The sequence below is a fragment of the Sceloporus undulatus genome, chromosome 5 (genome assembly GCF_019175285.1).
Source record: "Sceloporus undulatus isolate JIND9_A2432 ecotype Alabama chromosome 5, SceUnd_v1.1, whole genome shotgun sequence".
Classification (NCBI taxonomy): Eukaryota; Metazoa; Chordata; class Lepidosauria; order Squamata; family Phrynosomatidae; genus Sceloporus; species Sceloporus undulatus.
In genome coordinates, this window is record NC_056526.1 from 88,267,867 (window position 1) to 88,293,183 (window position 25,317).

At 38.7% G+C, this 25,317-nt stretch overlaps 1 protein-coding gene across 10 annotated transcripts in view; it reads right to left on the reverse strand.

Annotated features, from left to right (window-relative positions):
• The window catches only part of PPFIBP1 (PPFIA binding protein 1), a 133,563-nt gene that overhangs the window by 34,786 nt on the left and 73,460 nt on the right, over positions 1 to 25,317 (reverse strand). For 6 of the 10 annotated variants that reach the window (XM_042467159.1, XM_042467155.1, XM_042467156.1 and 3 more), the window contains 7 exons: positions 16,786 to 16,991; positions 9,541 to 9,627; positions 8,028 to 8,141; positions 6,722 to 6,853; positions 5,838 to 5,930; positions 3,860 to 3,952; positions 1,911 to 2,025 (listed from right to left, as the gene is read on the reverse strand). In XM_042467159.1, the coding sequence (XP_042323093.1) occupies positions 1,911 to 2,025; positions 3,860 to 3,952; positions 5,838 to 5,930; positions 6,722 to 6,853; positions 8,028 to 8,141; positions 9,541 to 9,627; positions 16,786 to 16,991 (840 nt within the window). The remainder of the gene's footprint in view (positions 1 to 1,910; positions 2,026 to 3,859; positions 3,953 to 5,837; positions 5,931 to 6,721; positions 6,854 to 8,027; positions 8,142 to 9,540; positions 9,628 to 16,785; positions 16,992 to 25,317) is intronic. The other 4 variants (XM_042467161.1, XM_042467158.1, XM_042467160.1 and 1 more) reach the window with 1 other exon arrangement.

A 25,317-nucleotide genomic window follows, 5' to 3' on the forward strand; every position in this document is an offset into this window, starting at 1 on the left:
AAATTTATTTACAAAGTGCTGTATTAATTAAAATAAAATAAAGTAAAATAAAGACCTGCCAGTGGCGTACATTCTACAAAGAATAGTGGAGATTAATACATATATTAAATGAGAAGCAATAAAATAAACAACAGGTTAAAACAGCATAGGCTAACAATCACATAAAGCCTGAGAACGCTTCCCTGAACAGGATTGTCTTCAATTTAGCTAACGAAGTAATGGTTCAGGTACTCCCTAATCATTCAACATGTTTTGAAATTACCATAGAAATCTTAGATTGAATTATTGTGTCTTCTGCTATTAGCTCAAATGCAGAAATACTGACTACAGATGCCTAGAGTGGGAGCACTGGTGGTGCACTGGTTACATGCCTGTTCTGAAAGCCACAAGGTTGTGAGTTTAATCCCAGGGGCTCCAAGGCCCACTCAGTCTTGTATCCTTCCATAGGTCGCTAAAATGAGTACTCAGCTTTTTGGGGGCAATTAGCTTACACAATTTAAACCACTCAGGGAGTGCTTAGTTCACTGATAAGCAGTATAGAAATATACTTGCCATTGCTACAGAATCCAAGTTAATACAATGCAATATAAATAATCATATAACTAAATGAAGTATCTTTTGTGATGTGTTATTTTGAAGCATGCTGATTAACCAAACAGAATATAGGTCCTGTTAAAATTAATTAACAACAGCAACACAAATCTATCAAATTTGTCCAGTTTACTTGATCACTTATTCTGAGATTACAACTCTTTTTGTCTTCCTTATTTTTTTATGCACTCCATACTAAACATATGGTGACTCATCCTTTATTCCTAGTCTTGAATGTAAATAGATAACTGATAGCAATCTCTTGTAACCAAGATCATACATATATGTTCATATATAACCTTAAAGCAGTCCAAAACACAAAATGTAGACACCACTGAGAAAATAGGTGTAAATATTTTAATTTTGGCTGTGTTGCATTTATAAATAATGGACAAATTAGCCTCCAGTGAGAAAACAACTACCCGTATATACTAGACTATAAGTCGAGCTCATGTCTAAGTTGTGCTCATCTCTAAGTCGAGGGCAGATTTTTAGGGCCAAAATTATGACTTTTGATATGACTCATAGATAAGTCGAGGGTAAGACTTAGGGGCATGTAACAAAGGATCTAAAGCAAAGGAAATCAATGTCAAAGAACATACAACATTCCAGCAGGCATAATTGTATGTGATCACACTTAAATACTGAATGGATGATAGTAGAGTAATCTGCTTCTAGGACTGATTACACCTTGCCTTTCACCAGAGGATGGTTCCTTTTTAAATATAAATTTAAGTACAGTATTTACATTGAACCGTGGATAAGTCAAGTCAGGTTTTTTTGGTCAATTTCTTGACTAAAATTTCTAGACTTATACATGAGTATATACAGTATATAAAGTCTTTGCAGCAGAATATACAGAATTTATGTTGGAACTGTCAAGGGGAATCTGAAAAACCTGATCTTTGCCATGCAAAGGCCAATATCTTTTAGACCTATTCACTGATTACTTTCCAGAGAAGTGTGTTAATTCGGTTTGAGTCTGGGTGGGCATATGCCTCTTTGTCTTACTGCAAGAGAAAGCAATGAGTGGACTAGCTGTCTTCGACCATGTTATCTTAGAGTAACAGTTCTCTGATCCATGTGTGTGTTGGCAGAAAGGGAAGCCTCATGTCCCAACAAAGATGACGCAATGCAATTAATTTATGACTTGCTCACTGAAAGAGAGATGCAGGCAAACCTGACACTCATCTAGATTTAGAAAGATCTATGCTGTAAACTTAATCAAGACTTTTTAGAGCAGAATAAAATTATAAACCAGAGAAACAATAAACCATGGCTTTGGGGAGTACAACTGATTAATCCCTGTTTTGCCTTACCTCTATCATTTATGTCAACCCCTTCTCCTTTCCCTTGGTGAACCAGTCTTTCTTGCAAACGTTTTATTTCTCCTTCCTTTTGTTCTAATTTATCTTTTAAAGATGCTAGTTCTTCCTGTGCAAAACAGAAAATACATTTTTAGAATCTAACTTTTATTTCAGAGATCCTAAACTGAAATTTGGTTGTTGTTTTTTAAATTAGAAGTAATCTTTATGTTAGAAGTATGTAATTAAAATTCTGTCGAGTCATATAAATCTTTACCAAAAAAAAAAACCTGAGAGTAATCTGTCTTCCAGCCAAGCAACCCCACCTCTAATTTAAATGTGAATCTTGATTTTCAATTTGAAAAGTGACATTAAAAGAATTTTAAGTTTTCTTCTAAACATACATGAGAATGTTTCATGAACATTAAGAAGATAATACCTAAAGCACAATATATATTCTGAGTGTGTGTGCGTGCTCAGAATTAAGACACACTGGGACTTCTTCCCATTACACATCCTTAAGATTGTATACTTAATGCAGAAACAACAACTTTAAGCATGCTCACAAAATAAAATATAATTTCAAAGTGCAGTGATGTGTGTAAATGTTGTGGAACAGAAAGAATGTAATATATTTAATATCCTGCATTTCTTTGTACGGATCTGGGTGTATTGTGTTCTGGTGAATGCTAATCCTACGAACTATGCAGGTTGTAAATACACATAACAACACACAATGCTGGCAATGAAAGAACAAATCATATCCAAATCAACAAGTAATACCACAAAGCAGCCACCCTTTACAAATGAAAGGTGAAAATATTATTGTTTACATGCAAGTTATAGTGGCAAGGATTAAGTTACACAAGACTAAACCACAAATAAACTGTCGTTGAAATCTAAATTTCTAACTTGCTGTGTAATAAAAGAATGCACTTATGATAACAGCACTAGTGACCCATCTAAGTATTATTTCTATGTTGGTGCATATCCAGAACTACTTATTTTACCTGTCAAAGGCCTGTTACAGACAGCCAAAATAAAGCTGCTTCGAGTCACAGTGGAGGCACGGTGTTTCAATGATGCATGCGTCCTAAGAGTCCAGAAGCCGCACCAAAGCCACACTCCAGTCCTTAGGGCTGGAGTGTGGCTTTAGTGCGACTTCTGGACTGTTAGGATGCATGCATCATTGAAACACCATGCCTCCACTGTGACTCGAAGCAGCTTTATTTTGGCTGTCTGTAACAGGCCATAATGGATGACTTACTGCAAAGCTTCATTTTGTACAGCCTTACCTGCAATTTCAGTTTGGGAATAAAGCCATTCACAATGAACACCAAGAGCTTCCACTGCATCCAACTTAATCAATTCAATATTAATTTTACAGCAATTTTAACAAGCCTTGAGCTTCGAAAATATCCTGGGAATTGTAGTTTTATGAGAGTAAAAACTTTTTGTGATCCCTATCCTTCTCACAGAACTACAGTTCCAGAGGTCCCCTGGAAAGGAATGGTTCAACTAGTCTAAATCTTTAATGTGAAAACGACTAATATGTATTAGCTTTTTATCTGAAAAATGGTCATTAGCAAGGTGAACATGTTAAAAAATCATTTTAGGTACTGCTTGTCTAACAGAACAACATGTCCTGAAATCCAGAACAGAAAGTCTGTGCTCCAAAAACAAGAGTGCAGTCAATACCTAACAATTAGCTTAAATCTAATTTTAGTCCCATTGAATAACCTGCTGATTAGTAAACCAACATTTATGTAAATCCCATTGACTCAGTGGATTGACTCTAGTTGGGACCAGCAATTTAATTTAGGATTTTTAGAAATAATAAGCAACTCCATGCATGCACTGCATTGACAGAAAGCCAGACAGACAGACAAACAATATGGAAGACAGAATCATCAAAGTTATGGAAAACAAATGATTCACAACCAGGCCCCACCAATCTACCACACCTTTAACATTTGGCATTTTTGTTCCATCCGCTGCTTTTCATACTGCATCTGGCCCACTTTGATTTTCATGCTAGAAAGTTTGGCCATTAAAGACTGGTAACAGAGACAGAGGAGTGAAAGAGAAGTAAAGATAGAAAAGAGACAAGGCTGAAAACAACTACTCTTAAGGTTACGTTTGGCCTCCAGCGAAAGACATTTACATCAAAGCAAGCCCGGATTCTATTCATAAAACCCACTTTAAATTAGGTAGCATTTCAAAATAAGGTCTGGTTCTTACATCATTGTGCAGTAGGCCTGCTGCTGACAGCTAGAAAGTCCGGGATTTGGGGGGTTATCCTACCATATCCTCCTCTAAAATGGCCCAAATGTATCACATACATTTCTACGTTACAGGAACCAGAATGAAGCAGCAACCAGGAATCATGAGAACTATTCATTTGAAGAAAAGCTACTTTTTAGAATTTTTTGTCAGTGCATACAATCGGGTTCCTTACACTATATCTTAAAAATCAACAAAAAAGTTATCCTCTTCTTTAACTTTGTAAATAGCTTCTCTATGAGCTAGTCCATAAATACAATAGGAGGAATCAGCATATTCATGGCACCTTGCCACACACACTCCTTTTTGATACCTCCAAAAAGGGCACCAGAATCAGTCCAATTGCAGCTGCCACTACCTCACTGAGGATGGTACTACCCCTACCTCTTGTTGTAATTAACTGTCTTTGAGTCGATCTCAATTCATGGCAACCCTGCAAATGAGACATCTCCAACATTCCCTATTCTCTACCACTCTGCTCAGGTCCCTGCATGCAGGTTCAGGCCTGTGTCATCCCTAAGTCTAGCCATCTAGTATGCAGTCTTTCTCTCTTTTTACTGCCTTCTACCTTTCCTAGCATTATTGTCTTTTCTAATGATTCGTGTCTTCTCATGATATTGCCAAAGTACAACTGCCTCAGGTTTGTCATTTTGGTTTACAGGGAGAAGATTCCTTTTTTCAAGGAAGCTTTTGTTTGTCTTTTTGGCCGTCCATGGTATTCCTCAGCACATCACAAATTAGTTTATTTTCTTTCTGTCTGCTTTCTTCACTATCCAGCTCTCACATCCATACATGGAGATGGGGAATACCATGGCTTATACAATTGTGACTTTAGTGCTCAGTTGTATATCTTTACACTTTAGGATCTTGTCTAGCTCTTTTGTGGCTATTGTTCCCATTCCTAGTCTTCTTCTGATTCCTTGACTACAGTCTCTGTTCTGATCATTGTTTGACCCAAGGTGTGGGAAATTTTAACTATTTTGATTTCCTCATTATCTAAGTTGAATTTATGTAAATCCTTTGTGGTCATTATTTCTAGTTCTTTTATGTTCTTTATATTTACCACTACCTCTTAAGACACACCAATTCATGCAAACAGTGCCTGCTTCTGAATTATCCTCCATAGCTCTATAATAAAAGTTTGAAGCCTGCCACATCTATGAACCAACCAACTAGGGATGGAGAAGAAAACTGTCTGGCTTGCATTTAATGTGGACCTTCTCAACTCTTACTTTTAAAACCAGTAGACATATCAAAGCAGAGTTATAGTTTGATATTTGCACTGAATTTTGTAATGTAACCTCCTAATTAAAAACTGTATTCAGAAAGTGTGTATTGGACCAAACTGTGTTAAAAATGTATATATTAAAACAAAAGCATTAGAACAAATTCCATATGTATTTTATGACAACTGATTTCAGACTAAATAATTCAGGTTCAAAAGATAGGAAAATGGACAGAGATAAAGACTGGCACATGTACTCATTCCTAATGTATGTGAAGATCAAAGTACATGTCAAACAGAACAGCAACCTCTATAACAAGAAGGCAGCTGAAACAGTGTTCCATACATTAAAAGTAAAACCCTTTTGTAAGGCAGAGTTTGAAAATTAGACCACAAGAAGACACTCTTCACCCTTTTTCCTAATGATTACTTACTTTGGTAGAGTTAAGTTTTTTCTCATACTGAAGTCTCTCACTATCCATTTCTCCTACTTTTAAGCGTAATTCATTAATTTCCCGCATCAAACCCTGTATCAAAAGGATAAGGTAAAAATAAGATTTAAAATAAAAAAATAGAAAAGAAAAAGCAATCAAAAAGCCCTTCTCACTATGCTAACAAGCACTTTAAAAACAACTAAATTTTCACAAGACAAAAAGAGTCAAATAAGCCAGCTCTGACAAAGATTTGATAAAGATATTGGTTCCAATTTCTGGTAAAGATATCATGGCTCAGATTTTCCACTGACATAGACAAATATTGTTTCAGGCTCCGAAAATTATGCTTAAAAATTACTCAGACAAATCAAAGAACTCTTTTTAAACAGAACCACATCACTCTCATGTGACTTCACAATCTATCCTGGAAAAGCCAGGTTTTGAAAAATAGCTGGCATGCCACAATACATACGTGATGAGAGAACCTGGGAAGAATATATTCAAACTCTGGGTTGTGGTGGCTTCGGTGGTGTTCAGGGTCCTTTTCACACTACATAAATGTAATGCTATGTTCTACTTTAACTGTCACAGCTGGAGTTTCCAAATGCCCCTTTGCAAAAGGCAAATCCCAGGATTACATAGGATATGGTAATGCCTGTTAAAGTGGAATCATAGTGCTATAACTGTGTAATGTGAAAGGGCCCCAGGTCTGCTCTATTATGGACTAGAGAAATCCCAAATTGGTAAAAACAATTGCAGAAATCATGTCAAGGGGATTTTCAAAGTATCATTCCCTGGGTCTCAAAGAGCAACATGTAAAATCTGTACATTAAAAACACAATGAAGAAAAATTCATTTCTCATGACTAATCTATTTTAACTTACATCTGTGTCTCGGAATCTGTCTTCATAGTCTAGCCTATCCTTTTCGACAGCAGTCAACTTGAGCTTCAAGTTGGAAACCTCCGCCATAAGGTCAAGCTTTTGAGTTTCAAGGGATGTCCTGCTTAACAGTTCCTTGTAAAAATGAAAAGTGAATGGCTGATTTAAAGAAGAAAACACTATGGGTTCACAGCAAATGCAGCTTCACAGCCTTCCATCCTTTAGTAGATCAGCAAAATGAGTACCCAGCTTATTGGGGGCAACTGGCTTATACATTGTAAACTGTTTGGAGAATGCAATTCACTAATAAGCAGTATAGAAATGTACTTGCTATTGCTATAAATACACTCATCTCTGGATTCACAGGGGATACATTTTGGGGGCCACTGCAGATACCAAATTTCACAAATAGTCAAGTTTCACAATGGCGGCGACTGGGGACAGTGGGACTTGACTATTTGAGAAATTCCCTCCCTCCCTCCCTTATTTCCTTCCCTCCCTCCCTTCCTTCCTTACTGGCATCTTCCCCCCAGTGCCAGGGCCTGTAATCGGCCCCGGCCACAATCAAGACTCACTTTCCCAGAGGTGCTCAGGGCCTGGCGTGAACCCACCCCACCACCTCCATCATATCCAATGGGCGCAACAATATGTCAATTGACAGGAGTGGAGGGGGCAGGGCACTGCACACCGCTGAGAAAGCAAGTCTCAATGGCATCCGGGACCAATTAGAGGCCCCAGTGCCAGGGCGAAGATGCCAGTAAGGGAGGGAGGGAAGGAGCTGTGGCCTTGGCCTCGCAAATGATGAAAATCATGAGTGCCAAGGCCGTGAATGGGGAGGGACGAGTGTATACACTATTGCTTTACACAACTGAAATAGTTTTAAATGGATAAATTCTATGCTTCAGTTCCTTTTCTATTCAAAAGGCTCTAAAATTTCACTTGAAATATCCATATTAACAAAAATGACAATACAGTGGACCCTTGTTATACGCTGGGGTTTGGTTCCAAGATTCCCTGTGTATAACAAAACCTGTGTATGTTCAAGTCCCATTAAATATAATGACATAGCAAAATGGTGTTCCTTATAAAAAATGGAAAATCAAGGTTTGATATTTGAAATTTATACTTTTTTTTTATATTTTCAAACTGTGGATGCTTGAATCCGTGTATTAAAAAATCTGTGTATAAGAAGGGCTGACTGTATAATCATTACTAATATCTGGAAAAGGTGATGACAGTTTTATATGGGGGAGAAGGAAAGAGGAGGAGGGAGAGAGGGAGTGAGTTTTATTTCACTAACTAGCAATACCTGCTGTAGCATTTCTTCTGTGGCATTCAGCTTCTCCCTGTGTTCTTCTAGGCATAGTTCCAAATCTCTGATCTTTTCTCCTTGAGCATCCACTTGGTCAGTTAGAACACTCACCTGTACAAAAATGGGATGTATAGATATTTCTCAGCACCTTAATTTTGGGAGGAGAAGATCTTATCTGGAATGATTATCTAATATTTAATTACTTGCTTTATTTAATTACTAATTATCTCAATCATTACTAAATCTTATCAGGCAACATGTATTATGACTATTGATAAAAGATAACTACTGGCATATCATATGACAATTTCTTCACATTAAGAACTCTGTAAATTCCTTTACCATGCTTCCTTTCTTCTTCCATTCCCACTGCAGGAATATCCTGCAAGCAGATGTTCAGGAGATATTCCTCCCAAGGAATCTTTAACAGTGATTTATATCTATTTATCCAACAGATACTAAATAAGCAAGTTTTCTGCAATGAAAATGCAATGCAGGCACAAAAAGTAACCATGGCAGTCTTCATCACAAATCAGCAACTAATGATAATTATCCATGCTTTTTGTGAGATATATCTACAGTATGTGAATTATAAAGGCAGGGCAAATATGTCAAAGCATTATATGATATGAACACAAAAGATAACTTCACTCAGAATATATTTTATAACCATCCACTCACCTGGGTGCAGGAACAGAAAGCATAGCTAGCTTGGAAAAGGAAGTTATGAGAACACTATGTGCTATTATCAGGGACGGGCGACATGTTGCCCTTCAGGTGCTGTTGGAATGGGACTCCTACCAGTACTTGGCATTGACTATGCTAACTAGGACACTTGAGAGTTATAGTCCAACATCAGCTGGAGGGTAATACCTACCCTACCACTATATTTACTCCAGAAATGTCTTCTTAAACAAAATTCCATCTCCCCTCCTTTTAAATCACGAATAAATGGGAGCCAGGGACCAATTTCCACACAGACCCCTCAATGAGCTGGAAATCTCCTCCTAAAGAGCCAAACACCTCAATTTCCCTCTGTAGTCCCACCTCAAAATAACAAAATCTTCATGTTACCATTTTGAGAGGAACTGCTGAGGAAAACAGAGGCATTTGCAGGGATTCTACAATGCTTGTGGGAGTGGGTAGGGGTGTTATTGCATGTTTTCATGCATTTTCAGTGCTATCTGCATGATTTGGAACATAAAATGCCTCAAAACTGTGCAACTTTAAACAATTTGGGAATCAGATTTGGAGTGACTGGTGGTATGTTTCAGAGGTCACAAAAGTTGATTCCAGGCTAAAGCTACAGCCTCCTATACCCACTCTTGCTTTAAACAATTTTCTTCTGTTCTTCAATCAAAGAGGAGTGTGTCTTTCAGATGGAGGGTGGCATGTGACCATGACTACTGAGTAAGCCCATATGCTAAAATCATCACTGAACATCAAAATCAATATAGAAAGCTTCTTTTATTCACAAAAATAAATGAAAAGAACTTGAAAAAGAACTTACTTGCAGAACCAGAGATTCCTTGTCATTTTCCAAACGTGCAAGCCGCTCCTGATACACATCTCCATTGGCAGATATATGGCCATTTGTCTGAAAAAAATAAAACAAATAAAAAAATTGGCATGTTGTAACCTTTTCCCATCAATATGAGGGTACATTACAAAAGTAAATAAAGCTCCAGTTGAGTGCCACAGATGTTTCAGGATGTGACTCCCAACGCTACAAAAACATATAATGTGGATTGATGGTGCAGAACCAACTGATGCAACAGCCTGAAAAGCAACATGAGATTGAAAGAAAGTATCATTTTCAATGTCTACAACATAAACATAACTTAATACAAGCAGGGTGAAATTTTAAAAACCGGAATTTAGCATTGCTTCCCAAGGAGCTACAAAGACTTCTGTTACACAGAGGCACAGTAATGGACAATTTGGACTGCTTGCTTGATTAATAAGGCTGCTATGGCTGTTGTTGTTTATTGTATATTCTTTCATGCACTAATACTATGATTCTGAGGAAACAACTCCTGGGACAGGGATTGAACATCCTCCTACATTTCCTCACCTTACTATCAATAAGGTGATCATAAGGTGTCACTTCCTGTTGCTAGTTCAAGACCAATAATCTACAAGCCAATATTAGCCAATATACCACCCAATAATGGAACAGAGATAGAAAGAGAATAAATATGATGTATCAATACTGGCTAAACCCTACATTTATTTGAAATCAGAGCTTGTAACAGTTGGAAACAGCTTAAAAATGAGCCTGGAACAGATAAATACTTAAAGCTGGCAAAATCTGAAGGCGATATGAAATCAGGACATGGAAAAGTTGCAAAGAGCTCAGAAATCAGAGCACAGAACAGTTGTTTTTTGGACTACAACTCCCAGAATTCCATAGCCAATATAGCTAGGAAATTCTAGAAACTGTAATTTAAAAAAAAGTAATCGTTCTAAATGTTTTGGGTGAAATGCATGTTCCACAGCTTTTACCTACTTTGCAACTATCATAATTTATAATCCATGTTACTAATTCAAAGCATTCACAATCACCAAAACGTAAAATACAATTTTCTGTGAAGATTGCTTGGTACCATGTTGGTTGGGTTCCTTTTTCAATCAGAACAAAAGAAAAGGAAAACGACATATTTAAAGACTAACTGCAAACACTACTACGCCTGCATTTGTTTTACCTGACTTTACTGAATACACAACTAGCAACCGCTAAGCCTAGTTGAAATACCTTCTGTCCTCCTGAGTAAATGAGACAAATGTTGTGCTATTGTTTCCTTAAGCACAACACTTCAAAGAGGTAACATGGCAAGGCATTGCCATAAATCCAGAGAAACCATAGAAATTTTACAGGGGTGCTTAATAGCCTGATCCTCTTCCCAAACTCTGAGCATAATTTTGTCACTGTAGCTTGAAAGCATCATAAATTATCAATTTAAAGGGTTGTAGCTCTAACTTCTGAATGTTTTCTGATCATTGACAGAACCATGTCAATTAAAAGTATGGAATTTTCAAGTACTGACTGAACACAGGGCCATCAGGAAATTTCTGTTCCTGCAAATGAAAATTGCCAAAGGAAATCCATGAGTGTATAATGCAAACACTGGGTGACAAGAGTTTTCCATACTCAAATGCAAAGAAGTGGTGTGCCAACTTTCAGCATGGACATTTTGAGACCAAGTATGCAGCAAGGTCTGGGAGACTCTCAACAGTGTACTTCTAAAATTGTTCAGAATGTTCATGACCTGATATTGGCATTTCAGCAAATCCCAGCTAAAACAATTGATATCCCAGGAATGCACTGGGTTTATAACTCACTAGCAGTTGGCTATGCAGAAGCTGTAATGTTTGGCAAAATGTTTGAAATTGAGTGGATACCTTCATGTAAATTTTGAAGCATTTAGAGCAATTTAGTGATAATTTTTTGGAACTCATCACTGTTGATGAAACGTTGTTACATCACTATGATCCGGAGACCAAACAACAGTCCTTGACTTCCCCACGGCTAAAGAAATTCAAGACTAAAACATCAGCAGCAAAGGTCATGGCCACATCTTCAGAAGGGCCAAACAGTTAATGCAGATTACTAATCTAATTTGTTGTGCAAATTGAAGGAGGCACTGAAGAAGAAAAAAGCAAGGGAAGATGCATAAAAGCGTTTTTGCAGAACAACGCACCTGCTCACAGAGCTGGCAAGATGACAGATGTTGTGAAGAATTTGGGGGTTGAATGCATAGACTATACACTGTACTAGATCTCACTCCATCTGGCAATTTCTGGTTTCCAAACTTTAAAAAGTGTTTAAAAGGAAGGAAATTTTTGAATGATTCAGAAATGTTAGCAGCAGATGAACATTATCAGTAACCAGACATCAGAATTTGGTCAGGGTTGGGAGGGAGGATGAAAAACAATGTGCTACATGTATCAAACTTTGGTGTTAATATGTGAAGTAGCACGTAAATTTCACAGCTCTAAGTCATTCCCTTCTTGGTTGAGCTGAGAACTTTTCAGCCCCCACTCATACACTTTTGTTACTGTTGTAATGTTCCTTTAAATCAACTCCAGCTGATGGCAACCTTCTAATAGGATTTTATTGGCAAGATTTAGTCAGAGTAATTTTGCCAGAGTAAAACTGCCTTCCTCTTAGGCTGAGGGAATATGATTTCCACAAGGTTGCCCAATGGGTTTCCATGGCTGAGTGGGGATTCCAGCTCTGATCTCCTGAAATCCTAAGGTAACACTGAAACCACTACACTATGCTGGCTTACTTTACATAACTTTAAAAGTGCCTTCAGGAACTGGTTTAATCAATGCAGAGTTAGACACATAAAAGTATATTTAAAGTGTATTAGAAACAGAATGGAGAACTTAATTACAGACTACTTTGTGCAACACTGGGAGTTGTAGAGGCCCTCACAAGAGAGCGCTGAGGAAACTAAGGTTAGAGAAGTCAAGAATACTTGCTTTGAGATGTGCCTACTCTAGAAAAGTGATAAAAGAAGTTTTTCTGGAAAAATTGTGAAGATTAATCTCCATGAGAGAAATCAAATGTTTATCCATGGACAGAAGACTCTTCTGCTTTTGCAAGACATAGTCTCCAGTTCCTGTGACTTCCTCTCTTTGCATCACACTTTGCTCCAGAGGGTTCCCACCATCATCTCAGGACCAGCTTTTTAGAGCATGGAGTTGTGTCACATAATAAGGAAAAGACTGGAAATAATAATAATAATAATAATAGGATTTATTTATATGCCACCCAATCACTGGGAATCCGGGCAGCTTACAACAGAGGGGATAATAGACGGTTCAATACTAATACTCTGTTGCTCTCAACATTCAGGCAATGTATAGCTGAATAATAAATTAGCCTTGCTTATAGGTGACAGAACAAATTTTATTCCCCATGAGGTGGATTCTCAGATGTACAAGCAAATTATAAAGTGAAGTGTCTCCTAGCTTTAGATAGGCTACAATATAAAAAGCAAAAATAGAGAAACCTGAAACAACAGACCCACAATTCAGGAGGATCAGGGGACAAAGTGACATACCATGACCCAAAATTCACTTTCTGAACATTCAGCATTTCCAAAAATAGTTGTGAGATGAAGAATCACAACTGAGCAGTGAAATGCAGACATGCCACTCCTGAAGCAAAGAAAAGCAAATTGATAACACAAAGGCTGCCTGACAGTACGACTGGGCAGAATATTGTTAGAATGATTATCATCATAGTGTGCTGTGCTTTTTGCTTTGCACCTCAGTACTAGTTGTTGAAAATATGTAGCTTTCAATATAGGTATTTTATTGCCACTTAGCACACTTAAGTCCACACTAAATTGGATTAAAAGCAAAGTTAAATCCAAGCTGAGCTGACCCTAGAGCTGCCAAAAGATTACCAAACCTGCTAAACTCATTTGAAGTACTTTTTATCAGTGAACTGTTTATCAAATCCAGTCATGTTACAGATTAAAAAATACCTATTAAATACTTTTGCCCTGGAGCTAGGTTTTTTATTCAGCTTCTTTCAAATATTTTTTTGCAGCACAAACAACAGAGCTTTACAGTACCTAAAGAAACGAAATGGGGGGAGGTGTTTGGAGGGAGGCAATAAGCTTCCATATGCTGAATTTGAGGAATTAGGCTGTAGTGCACCCAAGGCTATGAAAAATAAAGCTTCCTAGTCTGTACCACAAAATTATTTAAATTATATAAGAAGGAGAATTACCTACACTGGCAGTAAGGCTGATTTGAAAGTATACATTAGAGCAATACCTTTATTAAAACAACCAAATGGGTAGAAAATGTGTACAAGCTTTTGAGAATCTGTTTATCTGACAACATGCTGCAAAAAGTAGGCAGGGGAGGGGAAAACAGAACAGAAAAACTTATGTCTTATGGCTGCATGGTGTCTTGAGATACAGTGGAGGAAAAGGGGCCTGCAAATGTCAAGTGAGCCACCATTTGTAGTGCAGTGATGCTAGGTTTCATCTAAGGCTGTAGAAGTCATGAAAGCCAGAAAGATAGAAAAGTTTGTTCCTCCTCTCTTAAACCACTGAATTTTAACAATAAACATTATAGCATTTTACACTATAGCATAAAAATAAAAACCACCACTAGACAAGGAAGGTATGGGAAGCTTATGCTCTAACTGTTGGATCTGTGACCTTTCCTTGCCACACAATTATAATAGTTTGATTCCACTTTAACTCGCATGTCTGCATCCTATGGAATCTTGGGGTTTGTAATTGGGGAGGTACTAGAACTCTCCGCCTGAGAATGATAAATATCCCTCCCAGACAGTTAAAGCAGAATCATGATGATGTTATATAGTGTGAAAGAGTCCCTGGAAAACTGAGGAAAGGGAAAGAAGAGATGAGGAGGAAAGCATATGGAGAACTGCTTCATCTCAGCTGGGGATACAAGCTAAAGGGATAAGCTAAAGACACCATGGAAAAGTATGTTTGACTGAAGGACGCTAGGAGGCAGCACTAACACGGAGGAGTAGGAAACAGTTCTGGGCATAAAGAACTATGAATGAAAAGTTGTGAATTTATGAGCAGTGGATTTTGTGACCAGGAGGACATAGAATCAGAGTCAAAAGAGACCTCAAGGGCCATCCAATCCAAACCCCTTCTGCCATAAGACACAATGAAAGCACTCCTGACAAATGTTCATCCAGCCTCTGTTTAAAAACCTCCAAAGAAAGAGACTCTATTAACGCTAAATCACCTTATTCCACTGCCTAACAGCTCTTATGGTCAGTAAGTGGTTCCTAATGTTTAGGTGGAATCTCTCTTCCTGTAGTTTGAATCCATTGCTTCATGGTCTAGTCTATGAAGGAGCAGAAAACAAGCTTGATCCCTCTTCCATGTGACACCCCTTCAGACATTTAAAGACATGTGTGTTATTTAACAGCAATGCTACAGACTGTCCGTATTAGCATTTTGTTTTCAATCTAACCAGTAAATTACTTCAAACCAGATATACTTGACATGATTATCAAAATGCAACAGAACCTTGTTCCTCCTCATATTAAAACAGTATTTCTATTGTAAATTGGCACAATGAGGCAGCCTATTATGCACCTGTGATTGGCCTCTTAAGGTAAGGAGTGAACATGCCACTCCAGAGGTCCAGGTTCAACATGGCAAGATTCCCTTATGCCTTTAATACAAGCATGGAGCAATGCATGAACCTCCAGATGTTACTTAATTGTAATTTCCACCACACTGATAAAAACATGTCAAATCCGACAGTAATTTCTCCCCTGTAGTAAAATGCTTTTAGTATCAGCGCTCGTGTCTGCATTCTACAAGTTTCCCTTAAAATGACAGTCTGAGGACTGGGATAGAGCCATGTTTGCACATAAACACATCTTCCAGTAGATGGCATCTTCAGTCAATTGCAAAGGAAATTATTAAATGCTTGCAAGGCTGGGCTTTGCGAGGATTTCCTGTCACATTTTTTACTATATTACTCAGTTTTACTCTACTTAACCAAAAAGGCAAGAAACATGTTGCAGGTGGCTTCTTAGTGAACTACCAATGAGCAAGCATGCTACCCTGCAGTTATCAGGGATAAATGACTGCAGAATTTAATGTTCAAGTAGATTATTTAAAAAATGTTTCAACGTATGCTTAGTGTTGTATAGAAATGTAGGCTGGAATCCTGTTGGTGTACTATGCTGGTGTAACTGGACTGATCCAGCGCTATTGGACAGGAGAAGAAAATCCATGGGAAATGTACACATACTGGAAGTAAGATATTGGAGAAGGGGCTGCTCAAAATCAGCAAATTTAGTCTGTATTCCCTCACTACTGCTATGCAACCTTGGGAAAAATGTAACTGCTAAACATAGTGCAAGAAAGAGATTTCATTTCAAATTATGGGTGTTTCATAGATTTACACAACTTGAAATGGAGTAGTTTCTCCCACCTGCCCCCCCCCCCCCCAAAAAAAAAAGTTCGGTCATTTTCAAAAGTTGTTTGAAAGTCAGCAAGAAATTATTCAGTTCAAAAACCCCTTGTCTCAGGCAGACCAAAAGAGGAAGGCATAATTTATCCTTCTCAGATGCAACTAACTGAAAGGCATGAGCAGGTGGGAACATCTAACCCACCAAATTTTTCATACTTCATAAAAACACATATAAAGAAGCAAAATTATGCAATGACCAACCAAGAGAGAGGGGAAAGATTGTACAAATACAGCAGAAAAGGATGAATGAGGAAAATAGCTTTTGGTGGGAGCTCTCCACCTTGAAATGACAACTTCCTTAGCAACCATCAAATTCATTTTTAAAAAATTGATATTGCATGGGCTAAGGTAGGATGTGGTACTTAAAATAGAAATATCAGCTATAATTCAAAGTGAATCCAAAATCAAATGGACCAAGACTGGCAGTGCTTCATATCCTCAAGACAGACAGTGGAAGATGGGGGGGGGGGGAATATTCAAAAGAAAAATGATAACAAAAAAATAAACACAGCATAAAAATGAAGAGATCCATCTTGTATCACTCTGATTGTGATGCTGAGAAGGAAACATGTCACCCTGGCAAAAGACTAGAAAAGCAAATGGAACCACACTATGATAGTGTCTTGTTTTGAGAGATATATTACATAATTATATGCATTATACATCAATATAAAATACAGATTATTAAGAGGTTAAATAAAGGAACAATCAAACAAGATTTCTTTTTAAGAGAAATTAATGCATATTACTGCCATACCATTTGGCTCTGTAGCCATTCGATCAAAATCTCTGCTGTCGAATCCGGAACTTGACAACGCAATCCCTCTTTTTCATCTACTTCCATCATCTCCAATAAACCACGCAAATCTTCCACCAGATGCAGGGCTCGCAGGCTCCCCATGAATGGAGATGTTGGGGACTGGCAGTCAAAGATGCCATTAGAATATTCCAAAGCCTTGGAACCTATAGAGCACAAAGTTTTAAACATTCAAGTACACTGTTGACTACTTTTTAAAATAAGTGTGGTGTAGAGACAGAGGAGAGAGAAATAGGACTTAATGTGTTCAGAGCAGCTGTAGGCCTAGGAAAGTAGACATTTATCAAAATGGACATACCTGGCTTTTGAAATGCATTGTTTTTAAGGTATTAAAAAGTCAAGTGCATTGTATATTGTTTATTTGCTTTTGTAATAATCATCATTTGTATGCTACTATACAAAGTCCAAGGACCGTAAAATGGGATCAGAGCAGTTATTCTATCATTTCCTCTGCCAGTGAGGAAAGTGAGGAATTATTATTCACTCACTGTAACCCTGAGCACTTCATAACTTAATGGGAATACACAGACTCAAGACTTCCTGGGACACATTCAAAGTCTGTCTGTCTCTTCAATTGGGAGTGTTTCCTATGTACCACTATTGTGAGGTTTCAAATCATTCTACACGAAACACAACAAATCAGACTATACATTTTTGTTTTATGTATAGATATGAATGGTAACATCTGGTTCAATGCGTAACAGAATCTATTATGAATCCTCTGACTAAATTTGTTGACACAGTATATGTTGTATCCCAACTGCAGCTCATGGTAAGTCACATTGTTTGCATGGAAGTTTTTGTAATGTAATAATGATGATTTAACAACTAAGTATGTGCTATTAATTGTTTAAATAATACAGTTCCACCACAGATCATGATATAGATATGTAGACAGAGATAGTGGGGTAGGAGTGGGTGTGACAGAGAAACACACACACAAACACACTTTTTTTTAAAAAAAAATCTTGCTTACTGATACAATTATTTGTATAGCTTAAAAGGTCACAAAATTCAAAATGTCACAATTCTTTGCAAAACATAAATGTATTGCAAGATCAGCACAATTGCCATCCACAACCATGGCAACAGGCAATAATGCCATCATCCTATTTTGTCATGTCAAAATCAGTTTGCTCCCTCAAAAACAATGTATAGTGTTGTATCATATTGCTGGTGATCATGATTAATGCATTCAAGGTTGCTGCCAATAAAGGTATGAAATTCTGACTTAATATCCCACCTTTCTCCTTGTACCACTGTGGGATGCCAAACCACAATCCCCTTCCCAGAACTTTTGCCGCCAAAGACCTCTGAGGCTGTAGAGAGCATTTTTGCCATGCTTTTACAGCCCTGGGCTATTTCACACCCAGGAGAAGGGTCTAAAACAGGAAATGGCAGAAGCACACTTCAGTTTTCAAAAAGGCCTTTCCTGAGCTTAAAATGGCCCAGGTGGCCTCCAAAACATGGCAAAAATGGCTTCTACACTCCATAAAGAGCATCTTGGATCAAATAGGTTTTTTTGAGAAAAGAAAAGGAATTCTTACAACAACAACAAAAAGATGATGGGGATCACATGTATGACCCTGGGGCCGCTATGCCTTGGATAAAGGTACACTGGTGCCTCGGGATACGAAATGATCGGGTTACGAAATTTCCGGGATACGAAAAAGTTGGATTGGCAAAAACTGTTTCGGGTTACAAAATTCATTTCGGCGCGAAATTCAAATGCTGCAAAGTGCAGCTATAGGCTTTCCAGTGCTAACGGAAAGTGTTTCGGGTTACGAAATTTTCGGGTTACGAAAGGAATGGCGGAACGAATTAATTTCGTAACCCGAGGCACCAGTGTAATACGTAAAGAGAACACTCATCTATTTATATGTATCTCCTTTTCTACACGGATGTGACTCATTGAGATACAAGGTTTGTTAGAGCACTCAAAGCCACTCAGATCTAACTGGGACACATATTCCAAGCCTGTGCAAGGGGGCATCCAACATCTGCTAGTACAAGTGGTTCTTGCCATTTATCCATCTGAGGATGGAGGACAGGCAGTATGATGGACCAGCTTACAACAGACTAGCTTATCGTACAGGCCCTGGAATGGGCCTGTTACGTTACAAAAGGGGCCGTGATGGGAATGGGAGGTGGCATAGAATGCATCTTACTACACAGGAGAATTCCGTCACCACTGCCAGAAGTTCCCATCGCGTTCTGGATGCATCCCAGAGGAGGTGATTTTCAGGAACGGTTGAGAACCTGAAAATCGCCTCCACTAGGACACATCAGGAATACAATGAGAACTTCCAGTGGTGGCAGCAGTGTTCTCTTGTGTGATAGGATGTGTTCTATGCTGCCTCCTGTTCCCATCATGCCCCCTTTTGTAACGTGACAGGCCCATTCCAGGGCTTGTACGATAAGCTTAAGAGTCAGACCTTTGAGCTCATCCCCACTACATCCTACCTCATGCCTGGGGCTGAAGTGGCCAATAGCTACCCAAGAGAGAGCCAGAAGATCCCAGTCAATTCTGTGGGCACAACTGAATGCTGGAACTACCTGGCTGTGTTGCTATCTATGGATACATTCCATTTGCCGCAACGATGGTTAAATGCCTGTACTGCAGCCACTCACAAACTACAAGATTGTGAGTTCAATCCCAGCCAAGGGCTCCAGGTTGACTGAGCCTGGCATCCTTCTGAGGTCGCTAAAATTAGTACCCAGGTTGTTGGGGACAATTAGCTTACACACTGTAAACCACCCAGGGAGTCCATAAGTGCACTTGTTATTTGCTATTCCTATGGGCTTGCCATCTGTGGATCTGAGCATCTGCAAATGGCCCTGCCCCATTCATTTTAATGGCAGTAAGTGCGCTTAGCCATGCCAGCATTAAATGTGATTTGAGATCTCATGGTTTTTTTCATTCGCGGGGGGTCCAGAATAGAACCCCCATGGATGTGAAGGGCCAACTGTACTTCGTTCCTTCCTTTTTAGGCCCAAACTCCCTGATTTGTGCAACTATAGGCATACCTGAGTTAACCAAAACCATTGACAAAGAAGTTGAAGTATGCCTATAGTTGCACAAATTAGGGAGTCTGAACTTAAAGAGTAAAGACCAAAGTATCTACAGACAGCAACATAGCAGCTAATTCTAGCATTCAGTTGTGCCCACAGAACTGACTGTGATCTTCTGGCTCTCTCCTGGTCTTTTTATGTCTGCACAACCCCCTTTTTTTTCTCCTTGCCCTCTTTCTAGCTGGAATGTTTTTAGCACCATTGGAACAGGGAGGGTGGTGAAAGAGGGTTAGAAAAACAGACTTTCAATGCTGGATTGAAGCACCATGTCATGCAATAAGGCTTGAGCTGGGAAAGAACGGGATTTTGTTCTAGTTGCTCCTAGTTTAGCTGTGCATGATTGCCTACACTAGACAAGGTAAAGAGCCGATACCTTCAGAATTCCTTACTGAGATAGTGTGAAGATCAATAGAAAGATAAAAGGGAAAGCATATTAGCCTACCTGGCCAGCCATCCCCAGCATGTTTTTAAAAAGCATAAATCTATACGTTTTGCCACCAAATTGGAAAACATAGGAAAAATGGAGGCTGGTAAGAGAAAAATGGATACATTTTGGAAGATTTCAAATGGTCTTTTTAAATTTTCAAAATTTTGGGTGTACATAGCTTACCTGACCTCATTGTTTAATTTCACATGTGCATATTGTTAGATTTGAATACAAAATTTACTTTTTTTTTTATTTTGTGAGGGTAGGAACCTATCCCTGTTGTTGTTGTTGTTGTTGTTTGCCTTTAAGTTATTTCCAACCTATGGAAAACCTATCATGGGGTTTTCTTGGCAAATTTTCTCTAAGACTGAGAGAGTGTGACTTGCTCAAGATCACCCAATAGGTTTACATAGCTGAGCTGTGATTCAAACCCTGGTCTCCAGTCATAGTCCAATGCTCAAACCACTACACCTCACTGCCTCTTTTATTTACCCCTATTATTTCTATGTTATTTCTGTCTTTGGTACAACATTTTTCAGCTAAAGAACTAATGCACAGGAACACTTCTACTTTCTTAGTTGAGAAATTCTTGTATGATGGTAGTCTTTTGCTCTCTAGGCATGACACAGCATCTCTGTCAATGTAGCTGATTAGGAAGCCTCAGATTGCCATTGGTGGCCAAGGTAAAAGGGGTCAACTTTGCACCTTGTCACACATTTGCAGTGGAGAAAGAATGGGCAAATGAACTCTGGATTTAGCAGAGAAGATAGTGCATAACTGTGTTATCACCTATAACTGTGTTTGTTTTCTTTATTTTGTCACAAACTATACCATTTGACCCTCAATGTCTGTAGTTGTTTTGTCTATTTATCTATATTAGCACCACACTGCTTCAGTCATATATCTCAAATTAGGGAAGCATTTTCTCGATCTAATGAAGTGTGCTCTAGTCCTTGAAAACATAAGTTGCAGTATTTTTATCTGTCTTTAAGATGTCACAAAAAGAAGATAACCTCTGATGAATACAGTGGTACCCCGGGATACGAATTACCCAGCTTACGAATTTTTCGGGATACGAAAAAATCCCATAGGGATTTATTGTTTCGGCTTACGAAGGTTTTTTCGGGTTACGAAAAAACCCCGGCGCTGTTTTAAATGGAAAGGCCGCCACCGGAGGGCAGCAGAGAGCTATTTTTTCCATTAGCGCCTATGGCAATTCGGCTTACGAAGGTTTTTCGGGTTACGAAATTAGCCGCGGAACGAATTAATTTCGTAACCCGAGGTACCACTGTACATGCAAAAATCTACATTACACATTTTTATTTCCTTATTCATAGATATCCCATCCCAGTCCCTCACCATGGCACTACTTTTCTGCAGTACAGTGGATCCTTGTTATACGCTGGGGTTTGGTTCCAAGATCTCCCGTGTATAACAAAATCCGAGTATGCTCAAGTCCCATTAAGTATAATGACACAGCAAAATGGTATCCCTAATAAAAAATGGAACATCAAGGTAAATTTATACTTTTTTGGAACATTTTCAAACCGTGTATGGTTAAATCCGTGTATAAAAAATCCGTGTATAAGAAGGGCCGACTGTAGTGAGATTATTCCTGTAAGTTTGTGCTGTGGGCGCAGTGCTGCTGCTGTGATTTTCCAAGTCAAACAGAAGATGAGAACATAAAACCCCTTCCTTGCAGATCTTAAAACAGAGGTTAGATGGCCATCTGTTGGGGATGCTTTGGTTGTGATTTCCTGCATGGCAGGGGGTTGGACTGGATGGCCATTGTGGTTTCTTCCAACTCTACAATTCTATGATTCTATGAAAAGAAAGAACAAGAGTCCAAGGAACAAGGGAAATTTAAGCCAAGAATGGGGATGCTCTATGACCATCAAGGAAACATGTTACAATAGCTAGTGTAAATAAAAAGATGATGGAAGCAATACACTGAAGAACTATGTAAATTAAATGAAAGGATGACAGATTCATTAATGGAAGAACTATTTGAAGATGAACCCACAATTTTAGAAAGTGAAAGGAAGCTGCATTCAGGGCATTTGGGAAAAGTAAATCACCAGGAACAGGCTGCATACCATTATAACTGCTTCAAGCTACAGCGACAGAATCTACAGTGCGCCCGTGCCATACGCGGGCACGCCATACGCAGCCTTGAGCATACGCGCTCAAACCGCGGGGTGCGCACGGGGAGGAAGGGGCGGCGCGTCCCATTCAATTGAATGGGCGCGCGTGCCTGTTGTGCACTGTGCGCGCCCACGCCGCTGCGCACAAGCCCCATTGTTTCCAATGGGGCTCGAGCATAGGCAGAATTCGCCTTACGCAGAGGGATCTGGAACAGATCCCCCGCGTAAGGCGAGGACAGAGTGTACTCTAGTTCTAACTAAAATCTGTCAAAAAATATGGAAAACAAAACAATGGCCCCCACAAAATGGAAACATTCAACAGACATTCTAAACCCCCAAAAAGGGCACACCAGGGATTGCAGTAAGCACTGGGTTAATCTCCCACATAAGTAAAGTGATGCTCAAAAGTCTATAAAAAAGACTGTGCATATATGGAGTGAGAAGTGCTACGTGTCCAAGTTGGATACAGAAGAGGAAGAGGCACTAGGGCTCATATTACAAACATACATTGGATAATAGAGTACATCCAAGAATTTCAAAAGAAAATCAGCCTCTGCTTTACAAGCTACAGCAAAGCCTCTGGTTGTGTAAGTCATGAAAAACTATGTATCACTTCTAAAGAAATGGTTGTGCTACAACATTTGAATGACCTGATGCATGACCTGTACTCAGGACAAGAGGCTACCATCAGAATAGACCACGAAGAAATGGAGTGGCATGAAAACTGGAGGAAGGAACATCAATACTTTAAGATATACAGAAAACAGCAAAGACCTGGAACCATTACTGCAGAAAGTCAAGAAAAAAAGTTTCAAGGAAGGGTTACATAAAGAAAACAAAAATAAGGACCACAGATGATTTACTTAACTTTGAAGGACTAGGACTTGGAGGGCCAACTATGAAATATAAAGATATATAATACTAATATTAGGATTGTTTATGCCAATATATTTTCATTTTCAATCTATAGAGAGCAGGATAGTGAAGGAAGCTGACAAGAAGAAAATAACTCATTTAAAGTGTGATACTGGAGCAGAGTTCTATGGATACTGTAGACTGCTAAAGAGTCAAATGGATCCTAGAGCAAATCAAACCTGAACTCTGCTTTGAAACCAAGATGACTATACTGAGACTATTGTTCTTTGAACATATCATGAGAAAACATGACTCTTAGAAAAGTCAATAATGATTGGTAAGGTAGAAGGCAATAGGAAAAGAGGTAGACTGCACTACAGATGCCATCAACTTGACAGTAGTTAACAACCACCCCAGCCCTCAGCACATGTGGCACCTAAAAAGTGAGTTTGGATGAAATAAATTATTGTGTTCATGTAGCTCTAAAGACCTATGGTAAAAATAAAAAGACTCTCAAAGAAAACAATGAGAAAACAGTAGGTAAACCCCAGCAATTATTCTAAATACAGATGAGTGAGATCAGTCCCAGAAATAGACAGACAGAAAAGATACATGCTACATTTTAAGGTTACTGTCCTATACACTTGGAACATAACTGTAGACATCGGATAAGTCTAAGACTGAGCTATAAATGTAGTGGGAAGAGTCTGAATATACATTTGTTGCTCCAAAAACAATGCATCAGAATGCAGAAAACCGTTTTCAGATTTTGCTATATTTTTGAACAATCTTGACCCCTAAAGTTACTGTCACTGTCCACTTCTCTCTCCTCACTGTGCACACACCTTTTGTCAGACTTGTATGTAAGCATTTGCCAAACAGCTATCAGATGAGGACAAACAGCTAGTAGAAGAGGACAGAGTGCTTCAATCTTCTTCTACATCTAGTGGAGAAATCAACCAAGAGTAGGAAAGCGCCTTTAGTGTTCAGCATGAAAAATGCTTAATCAGTGTGGTGTAGTGCTTTGAGCATTGGACTACGACTCTGGAGACCAGAGTTCAATTCCTGCTTAGCCATGAAACCCACTGGGTGACCTTGGGCAAGTCACATGCTCTCAGCCGCAGAGGATGGCCATGGCAAACCCCCTCTGAAGAAATTTGCAAAGAAAACCCCATAATGGGTCACAGTAAGTCACAAACAACAAACAACAAGGTACACAACAACAAACAACAAGCTTGATTAATAATGTTGTTACTGTTGTTGTTAATTGTGCATTTTTGCATGCATTAATACTACTACCCTGACAATACAACTCCTGGGAAAGTGATTAAACATCCCCTTATATATGCTCACTTAAGTATCAACAAGCTACTAATTCTGAATTAAGACAAGGGGTCCCTTGTTTAAGACCAATAATCTACAAGCTACTATACTACCTAATAATGGAATACAGATAACAGAATAAATATGATTATCAATATTGGTCATATCTTATGTTTATGTGAAATCAGAGCTTTCTGATCAGAGTTTTCAAACAATGGCAAACTGCCTTTGAACAAATCTTGCCAAGAAACCCCCATGATAACTTTGCCTTAGGGTTGCCATCACTTGGAAATGACTGTAAGGCAAACAAAACACACACAAATGGAAAATGATGCAGACTGTTAAAACCTTTCTTTGGCAGCAGGATAATAAAAGCAAACCTTGAAAAGCTAAGTGGCCCTATATTACAAGCCTCTATTATACATCTTTGGAAATAACCTTATGTGATCTTGTTTTAGATATTATGTACATAGGAACTGTTCCTGCTTGACACGGGGTTTGGAAAATCTTTCTGCATTGCAGCTCCCAGAATTTCTCACTCTTCATGGCCACTAGTCATGCTGACTGGGGAATTCTACATGCTGTTGTCTAAGGAAGTAACTTCTTCCAAACTCAGGTTGGACAAGAGCTATGTCACTTTTAATCCAGGGG